Source organism: Microtus ochrogaster, linkage group LG10 (assembly GCF_000317375.1).
Source record: "Microtus ochrogaster isolate Prairie Vole_2 linkage group LG10, MicOch1.0, whole genome shotgun sequence".
Lineage (NCBI taxonomy): Eukaryota > Metazoa > Chordata > Mammalia > Rodentia > Cricetidae > Microtus > Microtus ochrogaster.
In genome coordinates this window covers 13,106,435-13,118,732 of record NC_022035.1, presented here as the reverse complement: position 1 = coordinate 13,118,732, position 12,298 = coordinate 13,106,435, and the positions used below count along the sequence as shown (strand labels likewise).

General features: G+C 38.3%; 1 protein-coding gene across 1 annotated transcript in view; it reads right to left on the bottom strand.

The window, feature by feature from the left end:
- Nucleotides 1–2,694: 2,694 nt before the first annotated feature.
- Nucleotides 2,695–12,298, bottom strand: part of Cftr (cystic fibrosis transmembrane conductance regulator) — a 142,348-nt gene continuing 132,744 nt past the window's right edge. Inside the window, exons 24-27 of the mRNA XM_026787509.1 lie at nt 10,071–10,160; nt 5,137–5,309; nt 4,464–4,569; nt 2,695–3,314 (exon numbers count right to left, since the gene is read on the bottom strand). Coding sequence (XP_026643310.1) covers nt 3,114–3,314; nt 4,464–4,569; nt 5,137–5,309; nt 10,071–10,160 — 570 coding nt within the window. The 3' untranslated portion in view covers nt 2,695–3,113. The remainder of the gene's footprint in view (nt 3,315–4,463; nt 4,570–5,136; nt 5,310–10,070; nt 10,161–12,298) is intronic.

Sequence of the window (12,298 nt, the reverse complement as noted above, 5' to 3'; positions counted from 1 at the left end):
TTCTCCCCTTTGCAATCTTTCTTTTTCTTCCTCCCTCTCTCCCTGAAGTTTCAGCATCTTTATTCAAGATTTTTACAAAGAGTAAGAATGAACCAAGAAGAAATATGATGTCCTTCAGTCGGTGAATGAACTGTGGTATATCTAGAAGGAATGTTATCCAGCAGCAAAAATCAATGAGCCATCAAGCAGTAAAACGACACGGAGAAATACTGCATATTCCTAAGTGAAAGAAGCAAGCCTGAAAGAACCACAGGCCCCACAGTTTCAGCTTCATCTAAGACTGCCTGTCTAGGGGTTTCACCACTCACAGTGAGCTAGACCTTCCCACATCAGTCATCAATCAAGAAAATGAACTTCGGACTTGCCTGTAGGCAATCGGATGGAAGCATTTTCTCAGCTGAAGTTCCCTTTTCAGATAATTCAAGGTTAATTTGACAAACAACTAGTCAGCACATAAAACATTATCATTGGAAGTAATGAAGTGACAAGGTAGACTCACTGGTTGTAAAAAAAAAGTGACACATTTATTTATAAATCTTTTGTGTATGTTCTCTATGCCTCTCTGTAATATGAAATGCTTAAAGTTTACTGAGATGTCTGTATACTCATGTTCATATTCAAAACATAGAATTAATTTGAGCTCATTTGTAGATTAATAATTATGCAAAATATTATATAACACATATTACATAGTTTTATGATTTTATATATAATGCCTGTCACTATGTCAAAAGAAAAATGACATAAAATGTGGCTGAGTCTTCAAGACATGTGTTTGGTAAAAGAAGCTAAGTAAAAAGGGGCTAATATTGAGATTGTATTCCTATAAAATACACTCAAAATCATAGACCAAAAGTGGAATTCATGGTGGAAGGGAAAGGAGTTATTGTTTATATGGAGATAAAGATAGTTTTTCAAGAATCAACTATAAATAAAAGTGGTGGTAATTACACAGCTATGTGGATTTACAAAATTCTATTGAACTATCACTCAAAATGATGAAAATGGTAAACATACTATGAATATTTTACTGAAATTTAGAGACAACTTGATGATTTGTGCTCTAATTCAATTGGGATTCTTTTTTTTTTTTTTATTTTCGAGACAGGGTTTCTCCATAGCTTTTTGGTTCCTGTCCTGGAACTAGCTCTTGTAGTCCAGGCTGGCCTCGAACTCACAGAGATCCGCCGGCCTCTGCCTCCCAAGTGCTGGGATTAAAGGCGTGTGCCACCACCGCCCGGCTCAATTGGGATTCTTAAAGAGATTATATCTAAAAGGAAGATTTGTGTCCCATGAATCTTAGAGACTAGAGGTAGGTGTTTCAGAGACATACCTAATGAACATATCTGAAAGACAAGTTTCACACAAATAAAAGGATTTTATTGACACATGATATTCTATTACAATAATAAATATAATACATTCTTCTACGGCTTAGTTCAGAAGCTGATGTGCCCATAGTTGGACCATCTTGACTCTCCGTACCATCTTCTTCAAAGCTGCATTAAAATGGAACATGTGTTGTCTGAGAACCAAAAAGATATGTACCAGAGTTGCATCGGTTCCAATGCTTCACTCTATGAAGGTCACTGGTCTTTGTAATTCCTGTCCTCCTCACTTCCCTTTTTAGAAATAGCTAGTGCCAATAAAAATTCAACATTTCAAATATAAAAATTATTTTATACAAATATAATTCATTATGTAATCATTCTTAAAATACATCATTGTTACATGTGAGTTTAAAACATTATTACTAAAATAAATATTTCCCAGAGAAAATTTCATTTGCATCACAAATTATAAAGCAAAACATATAAAACTAATTCCTGATTAAATCTTTGTCAGAGTATCTCCCCAACAATTGTGTGGAGACAGTATGAAGTATGCACAGCTAGCTGGGAGCACATGAACATGCCCTGCACATATCTACCCATGCTGCCTGTGGCCTGTCTCCATGGGATCTCCTTGGCCTGGTACTGGGCTGCTCCAGTTTGTGTTGACACAAGTCTCCTTTACTTTAGAAGTCTTAAAGGTCTATTCTGGGAGCATACGTGTGTCAATTTCCACATCAAGGAAATTATCCTGGCCCCTGTTCGGTACTGTAATGACTCTTTTCCTAGGTCAGAGACACTTTAATTATAAGAACATTTAGAGGTGTTGGAGTAGGGCTGGATGGTCTTAATCCTAATTTCCAAGATCTTGGAGTTCTTATTACTGAATGAAGGCAACAAGAACACAAGATGTCGAGTGGGGGATCTTCAATACCACCCCGTGTTTTCATAGTATTCTAACATTTGCTTGGAGTGGGCTACATATTAGTATGTAGCAGGTAAGATAACCATGTGTCTATCTTGAACAGAAGAAGGATGGGATATGGGCTATTTAAGCCACCCTTTCCAGTTACTACTTCATCCGATCTAAGTTCTTCACTAATGTAAATGAAGTTGCTCTGAATAACAAGTTGAACAACTAACCTGGTTGGCACTTAGAGCTGCCTTTCCAGCTACGACTCGAGGGCAAATATCTGCAGGAAAACGTGGCTTGCAAGGCACCAGTGGCCCATGGTTAGTATCTGAAGCCTTTCACACAGTTCAGCCACTATTAGAAGCCAGTTACCCAGTCCCATAGGAATGTTCTTGATTTCTTTTCCAGAACAGGCTCCTAAATGCAGGGATCTTTTCCAGAACAGGCTCCTAAATGCAGGGATGGGGGCTTCACCGTTTTCAAAGGCACACACAGTGGGGCTCTTCTCCTCTGAGTCCATGAGCAAACATCTCATGTGATCATTTTGCAACCATTTGCATTGTCTGACCTTTAATCTTTCCTTTTCCCCTCTTCTTGTTTTTCTGTTTATGTCCATTAATGTGCATGTGTGTGTCTGTGTGTTCATGTGTGTGTATTTGTAAGAGGAGCTCCTCAGGAACTGTCCCTCAGGTACCTGGCCTGGAACTCTATGTGGGCTAGGATCACTTGCCGCAGAGTTCCAAGGATCCAGCGGTCCCTGTGTCCCCAGCACTGGGGTTAGAAGCACGGGGCATGCCAGGCATTTTCATTTTGCATGGGTTCTGGGAATGTCTCAGGTCCACCGAGCTGCTTCCCCAGCATCGCAGCCACTAGAGACGGGTTTCTTGCACTTCTTCTTCTGTCTCCTCTTTCAGAGCAGTAATTTGCGACCGAGGCTTCTGCTTGCTGGAGTGGCGGCTCTGGAAGAGCCTCATCTTTTCTGAGGAGCTAATGGCCTGCTGGAAGAGACTCTTCTCATTCAGAAGTGCCTGAAGTGAGTCGTACTGCGATACACTGCCCTCTTCTATGACCTAGGGAAAAGGTCATTAATGAAACTTCATATGGAGTGAAGATCAAGCCAGTTAAGAATCAGAAATGGACCTAGGCCCAAAGGAGAATAAAAGTCCAAAGAAAACACAGGATTCAGAGCCAAGTATATCTTACTTAAGTTTCACATCTATGAAATTAGCTGTGAAAGTAGCAATTGGAATTTCAAAAATTCATTTAATATCATGTGTTATACTCCTTCAGGAAACTAGATCTGAAGGAGCTTTGTAAACCTGAGTGATCCATGATTTATCTCTTATATACTTTTAAGATTATATATATATATGTATATATATATATACATATATATATATGTATATATATATATATATACACAGCACCATAAACTTTGAACTTCTTCTAAACTGAGTCTGAGACCTAGCAATTCCAAATTGGCTAGGCATGACCGAGTATAATGCCTGCAATGCAGCTTTGCAAGTCTGAGCCAGAGAACAGAGATCTTGACCCAGGCCCTAAATTGACCATAGTGAAACAAAAGATGAACCTACTCTCTAGTTGCTGCAGCTGGGCAATGACACTAGAAATAACAATACTTCAGCAAGAAAAGCATTTCCCTCCAGAACATTCAAAAGCTCTGAAGTAAAAATGTTACATCTTCCTTGGCCCTTCTTTGTGTTAAAGAGGAGGGAATTTGTAAAGCCCCCCTGAAGGAGCTGTGACAGCTGGGAAAGAATGAGAAGGTGGCTGACAAGGACATTAGCCTGCTCCCAGTAGACACGAGGACACTGAAAGAGGCTTCCTTCTTATTGCACTAAAGCCACTGAGAGGAAGGCCAATCCCGAATCTTCCCCCAAGGGACGTTTGGTTATTGAAAGAAACAGATTGTTTCTTCAAGAGTACATTTTGTGACTAGTTCCCCCAAAGAGGAGTATGAAAGTACAGATGTCTGCTCTACGAGGCCACTTGGCAATATCATGCCTCTGGAGTGTGCTCAATTTCAACATCACTTCATAGCTCCAGTCAAAAGGAAAGACTCCTGCAACCACACCAAGCAGGCAGATGTGTGATGTATGTAGGAAGGAAGGACACATGACTATAATTTATAGGACCTATTGCACTAGATTGTTAAAATAAAAGGGTAACGAGACACTGAAGAAATGTAAAAGACTCACCAAAAATCGTTGACAATCCAACATTGCTTCTATCCTGTGTTCACAGAGGATTACTGTGCAATTACTGAAGGCACGTTTGAGAACTCTTCGAATTACTTGGTACGTTCTAGCAAAGCAGTAAAAAACCATATAAACATTACAGAGAATGAATATGATAACATGCATAGTGTCCTATATATTTAGTTCTTTATTTAAAAAATACTTTTAGTATTATGTTGATACAGAATTAGCCAAGTCATCTTCTAAGCACGGGGTAAGTTCTAAGTACCTAATGCATTAATAAGACAAATGATCGCAAGAAAGCTTTAATGAAACTACATTTTATGTAGATTCATTTTCAGTTCTTTATTCTGTACTATTAATGAATTTATAATAAAAAGTCTACAGAAGGAAACCATAAGAGTGTGCACATATAACTAAATATTTCATCATATGTTCATGAGGTTGAAGAGCTTGCACAAAATTCCAGACTCCAGTCAGAGGAGGAAACAGGGCTCTTACGGAAGGAAATAAGTACTTAGGCTCATGTTAAATAGTGACTTTCTCCTGGGCAATTATTTTGTATCCCCTACTTGCAAGCACAGTAGCTGAATGGAAATTTGTAGCAATATGAAGTAACATTCAATGACTCTTGTCTATTTTGCTATTACATCACAGGATTTCTGGAACTCACATGGGGTCCAGGTGGGCACTGGGCTCATCAAGAAGTAAGATCTTGGCCTTACTGAGAACAGACCGGGCTAGGCACATCAGTTGCTTGTGGCCATGGCTGAGCACATAACCCCCATCCACAAGGGTAAAGTTGAGCTGCCCGGGAAACTGCTCAATAACAGATTTTAGTCCAACCTGTAGTAAAGAAAGGAAAATACTGTGCTTAGAAGGAGCACCCAAGATACCACAGAACTAAAATCACTCAAGAGGCTGACGTTCTAAAAATACACAGGAGTTTGCACAGATTAAATTTCACATCACCCTCAAATTCCAGCTTCCACTTAGTTTATTATGCAAAACTCTGTTTACAGTATTCGTTGCCCTAAGCTAACTGGATAATTCTTTCAGCCCCATACTTCATTCAGGAGTTAAGTGCCTAGTTCCCCAACAGTGACACACAATGATACCTGCTTCCTGAAGGCTTGGGATTGACAAAGATGTATATCTATAATATATGATTAGAATGTGATTTAATGTGTGCTTTAAATATAACAGACACAGAACAGAGTCATTCACTTCATGATAACATCCTATTGCACACTGTATACGATGAAGTATTCAAGAGAAGAAAGGATAGAAGACACGTGTCATGGTATGATACGTTTACCTTCTATCTATAGGTAAAGAACTAGCTGGGGAAGCTTTACGAATTACATGACAGTCCAATAGTCATCTCCTTCATTTGTAAAAACAGTGAGAAACTGATCATTTTCTCATGAAATAAAAAGTTACTTAGTAAAAAATGGAACATGACTAAAGTTTAAAGTTTTTTAGATGCTGGAGTGAAATATGAAGATTTATTTAGAGTTAATGGCTTATATTTTTATATGGCAAAGTAAAAGATCAAAAATTCTGTCAAAAGTAAAGCATAATTATAGATGTCTTGGTAGTTGTTACTTATTCAATGTACATTCTGTCTTCTTGCTAAGAACCACTGAATATAAAATGGCTAAAGAAATGTAGATATGATTGTTTCTTGTCCTTCAGGACTCTGGAATTTAGTATGTGCAGGTAAGATATATACTCATATAATTCTAACATAGGCAGACTTAGATAATGACCTTCAGAAAGATCTCATGATTTTGGAGATGAATTCAGAACTGGTCCACATTGAAGTTTATGCCAGGATCATGTGTGTTCATTACGGATAGTTCAAATAAGTAGCTTCTTCTAACTACACTTTGTGTACACATGTTAAGGTGTAAAAGGTTTCTGAGATAGCAGGGAATGTAGGCACACTAGACAAGGAAGACTGCCTTTAATATAAAACTTCATTCCTTGCATATTCGGTTTCAACCCCAACTCCAACTCACCTGTCTCTAGATTTTGGTTATTTACATGGTATCTACCATTAAGCTAATGATTTTGCCTATCTCCAGCCTTGAGTTTTTCCCAGTTATTTCTGAAACCTTTCTCTTTGTCAGTTATGACACACTGAACCTTGACTGGGCCTCTGTCATTTATTAAGCATCATACCGCAAGTATCAATGAGCCAAATTGTCAACTCATCACAGAAATATTTAAGAGATCTCCCTAAAATGCAGATCTGAGAGTGGATCATTTCTCTGTTCTTTTCATGGATGAATAAAATGTTCTCATGCGGCACAAAAGACATCTTGAACCACCCCCTCTCCACCTCAACACCTACTGTTGTGCCCAGCAGCATTAGTTTTTAATTCTTTACATCTCAACATTCTCAGGATTTATCCTGCTGCTCAAGTCTGAATACCCTTTAAATATCCTTGATTATCCCTAAGACAGTCAGGCATCCTGTATTGTGGAATGTCTGTTTCCTCTACATTACTTGAAAGTAACTATGTGTTCTTCATTTAGCAGCACTTTCAGCCTTCATTCATTCATTCATTCATTCATTCATTATCTACTGTGATCCTCCAATGCTATAGTCAAACAAAACAGTCTTTATGCATTAAAACTTAAGTATAAATGAATTACTACTAGTTTTAGCTCCGACATTATAAACTGTATTCTATAAATCTTAAAGAATATGTAACTCCCCATCAAATTACAAAGTTAAAAGTTTCCAAATATGGTTAGATAAATCAGTAACCTATACCAAATTATTCAGTAGTATTTGCAAGTTGTTTTTTTTTTCCAGACCGTGTTTCTCTGTAGCTTTGGAGCCTGTCCTGGAACTAGCTCTTATAGACGAGGCTGGCCTCGAACTCACAGAGATCCACCTGCCTCTGCCTCCCAAGTGCTGGGATTAAAGGTGTGTGCCACCACTGCCCAGTGGGTTTTTTTTGTTTGTTTTGTGATACTTTTGTTTATAAGTTAGAAATGTGAATTGTGCTTTGCCTCCAAGTTGCTAGTGGGAAGCTTAAAAATAGATATCCTCATCACCTTCTGCTTACATTCTGCAGGCTTTCCAAAGCAGATTTCCCACTTAAAAGGCCACTGTTGTTTTTTATAACAGTTCACTTGACTACTAATGTGTCAAGATGGCAACTTTTAAAAATAATGTAACAAGCAAAAAAAAAAAAAGCAAACAAAAAACCCTCATATCCTAATAGCAAGAGTCAAAATGCCAAGATTACTCAGGTAGATCACTAGACTGGAACAATAGACGGCCCAAACTCAGGGCTGCTGTTCTTTTGGGCATTCACCAGTCATGCTAGCAAGGCTATTTGTTACTGGAATGAAGATGATAATACATATTGTGCATCAAATATACGTATATTTTCATTACACATTTTACATGAGATAAAGGAATCCCTCATTTATTCAATCATTCATTCAGTATATATTAAACAGCTCCCATGGGTTCAACTACTGCAGGCATGAAAAATACCAAAGAGCACAGGGTATGATGCCATAATCTTGGTGAACTTGCAGCCACATAGGAAATATGGAGTAATCAATAGGGAAATTTTGATCCAGTGTAGAAAATTTTGAAGGACTGCAGGCATAGGATACACCTAGGAAAGTCTCCTTTCCCAAAGCTGGGGGGGTCAGGATGGGTTTCAGAAAGAAGTAATTGATGTGTGGCAGAAGGTTTGAATGATGAGAAGAAACAGGAAGGTGGCCTGGGAGGGTTTCTCAGGTACAGAGAACAGGAAGGTGGCCTGGGAGGGTTTCTCAGGTACAGAGAACAGGAAGGTGGCCTGGGAGGGTTTCTCAGGTACAGAGAACAGCAAGTGAAAAGCAGCAACAACAACCACACCAGTCCTGACCACAGAACAGACAGCAGTCTGTGCTTTAAAGAAAATTGAAATTCACAGAATCATAGGACACAAGGAAGGCAGGGGGCTGAGAGCAGCGTGGTAAAGATCAAGTCACAAAGGTCCTTTATGCAACGTACAACAGGTACTCTGTGCAACAGGCAATAGAGGGGTACAGGCTGGGTGGTGCGCAGAGGAGATGCAGGAGCTCCAGAGCTGTATAGGGGAGGGATCTGCCCTAAAACCAGTCCAGGAAGGTTAGACTTTTGTCCTAGTGTCTTAGGAGGCTGACACACCCCAACATGTCCCTGTTGGTAGACACTGGATTGTCAACCATAAAGGATTAAAGTTTAGGATTTGTGTCTTTTAAACCAAATCTCATACTGCCATAGGCTAGGGCTTGGTGCTTGTGTTTCTTTGTGGTCTCTTCAACAAAAAACTTGTCACTCTTATTCAAACCACTGGACATTAAGCTTAGAAGCAACATCTTTATGAACAAGGAGGATCAGTGAAAAGATACAACTAAATATGGACTGATAGACAAAATCTAGTCATGTGACCGTCTGTATTATATTGTAATCCAAAGTCTTAACTGTATCTTCTAACATTTTAGATGGTTTTATGATCCTGCTTCCCTGCAAATTTTATGGAGACTTGGCAATACCTGCAAGTTTTATACAGTCTATACCCTCTTTCCCAAGTTCTCTCTAGTACATTGCATTTTTAAAGTTCACCCTGTAAAATTACAGTAAGGATCTTACAACCTGTCACAATTTAGTTAATGTTTTCTTTAGAAACCTTGCATTTGCTGGGTAATAAGGAAACCTTATGAACAGTTAATCTCTGTGCCTTTTATTAGGGGAAGGTTAGGGTTGGTTACTCAAGGGGTTAGCATTTAGCACTCAGAGGCTTCAAAGCTCCTGGCAAGATCTGCTCTGGAGCAAGGCAGAAAACAGCAAGGGGGCAACAATGACCAAAGTACAGGAAATGGTGGAATGCCAATACAGCAAATCTAAAGCCCAAAGCCTTGTGGAGCTGGCTTGGTTGAGACTTTGGGATTTCCAGTTGTATACTGATAGTGGAATGTGGTAAGACTTTGAGGGTTGTTGAGATGGAGCAATATATTCATAAGAAAAAAACATGATTTTGGAGGGGAGTAGTGAGGTGTCTACATGTGTAAATCCTTCAGAAACATGTTAAAATCTTAATGTCTAAGACAGTGCTACTGAGAGATAAGAAGTTTGGGAAGTGATTAAGTCATGGGGTCTGAGTTCCCCATGGATGGGATTAGCATTCTAATAAAAAAAGAGCCTGCAGAGAGTTCATTCACCACTTATACTGCCTGAGACACAGCAAGTACATCTCTGAACTGCCAGGAAGTAGGGCCTCCGCAGACAACAAATAGTGTCTGCTAGCTCTAGACTTCCCAGTCTCAAAAATGATGAGAACAAATCCATCCTGTCTATGAACAACTGAGTCTATGGAACTTTATGACAGCAGCATGGAACAGCCTACACCGTAAATTCCCACTCCCTTGAGAAGAGGGATGAGTCTAATTCAAAACATGAATATGCCAGGTAAATTAGAAACTATGTACACACACATACATGTATTCACACATATATACACAGGTAAATGTGCGAAACATACACCACCTATGGTAATCACACTTGTGTATGATCTGCCTCTTCAGAACTATTTCATCTAATGTGCTTACCTCATCTGCAACTTCCCATATTTCTTCATCTCTCCATTTTCCGTTAGGATCTAGGTTTTGTCTGAATGTTCCAGAGAAGATAAATACTTTCTATAATGATAAAGAAAATTAGAAAGTATGAATAACCTACACATCTTATTTTTTCCTCTTTATTCCAAAACATTTCAAGTAAGAAATTAAACAAAACAGACATCCACATATCCAGTATCTAGTTTTCTTAAATTGTAGTACTTCTATATCACTTTTAAAACAAAAAAAAAAAAAGAAAATACAGCAGCATTTGAAATGTTTTCTGGACTTTTTTTCTAATTTCAATGTCCTTGGGATATGGAAATTGAAGTCACTGTATATTGTAGAGAGAGGAATGTTTTCTTTTACTTATATTCATTATAAGCAAATGTAATGTGTAATTAGAAAAATTTAAAACACCATGTGTTTGAGTTAGAATTAAATTGCCAGGAAAAACATATTTTTTAAAATATATTTTCCTTGGATTTTACTGATGAACTAAGACATTGTTTATATAAAGAACATTCAGACATTCATTGTAAAACCTGATCACTATACAGAAACTTAGTCAAACATATATGTTCATTTAGTTTATAGATTTGTGCAGCATCTTACTTACATGAACAGAGAGAAACAGAAGGAAGAACAACTTAGAAACGCATCAGGGATTATGATCAGCCATTTGTTAAAAGGCATGGATGCTGAGGGAAAGAGGCAGATGCTGCAGGTTTCGGAGCAGCCCTGCGTGGCCATCACTGAGATGCTCCACTGCAGAACCACTTCCACCTAGGTGGGCCATGTGCTTAAAAGGACATCACTGTCTTAACGAGGAATCTTGTGCAAATAAGCAATGTCTGAAAAGATAATATTTAGTCCTTTCTGTACACACAGAAGACTGGCAAAATAATTTTGATGCTAATATCTAAAATAATTTTCTTCTCTCTGGTTACTTTTCTGTAACTTTGAAAGAGCTATATATTCAGTTGAAGCACACAATAGAAATGTTTGCTTTGGCCAAACAGAATAGTGCCATTATTCTAGAAGTCTGAAAGGAGTGGGCAAGATGTTTTATCTTCAAAGCAGACAATTATTAGAGGGGATGTGGCCTGCACATTGGTAGTTTGGTTATGGTTTGGCTACAAACAGAAAGCCGGTCTCATTTCCATGCTTTGAAAAACAGAGCAATTATATCTTAATCTTGTTCTCTCTGCATCTCTATCTCACAACATGGCATCTTCAGACCTGGGAGGAACTCATGATTAATCTCACTCCTCAATCCACCTAAATGAAATGAGTCATCAGCCATTTATTTTACCCTCGCACTAGGTCAAATCGACTTATTTCTCAATTGTTCCCACTGAGTTCCCACACCGCCCTCTCTCTGTGTCACTGAAAGAGCTTCCTAACTGGTTTTCTTCTTAAAATGCATTCAAATAATTCATGATAAATGGAAATGGTTTATTTCATTAACCTTTTAGAAAACTTTCAATAATTTCCTATTTCACTGAGGGCACAAAATCCTTAAGATGACTACTAGGTCTTACGACCCTTTCGACACCATTCTGGTCTAACAACACAGACTTTCTTAACCTATTCATATAATTTATTTTTCTCAACTGGGTATATCCATGCTTCACATGACAAGCTCCATCTTTTATTTTTCAAATTAAATTTCATTTTGTAGGGGCACTGTTATTTGTCATCCAACCAAACAAACTTCCCTAATGATTTCTTAAATAATACTAAGCTTAGGTGCTGGAGATGTTGCTCAGTTGGTAAAAATACTTAATTTGCAAGAAACCTGGGTCTGATCCCACAAGCTCATAAGCTGGGCACAGTAGCATGTGCCCATAAACCCAACACCCAGGAGTTAGAAAACAAGAGGATAAAGGTTTCAAGGTAACCCTTTGCTACATAGGAAGGCAGAGGCCAATGTAGGTCTCATGTCTCAAAGAAAACAACTAAGGTTATGTGCATATCTGTGAATGTTTGATTTAAAATGCTCACATCCCCTTGAAGTCTTTCTACTGTAGATACATGCTTTGTATAAGTTCAAAAAAGTTGCCTGATGAGCGTGTGGAGAAGTGAAAGCACAAAATAATCACAGTCAGAGTAAATGTAACTTTTCCACAATTGTGAAGGTTAATTTCTATAAGTTACTGTCTGGTTAATAAAGTTATGTGTGAGAGAGAAAGAGAGAGAAGAGAGAGAAGAGAGAG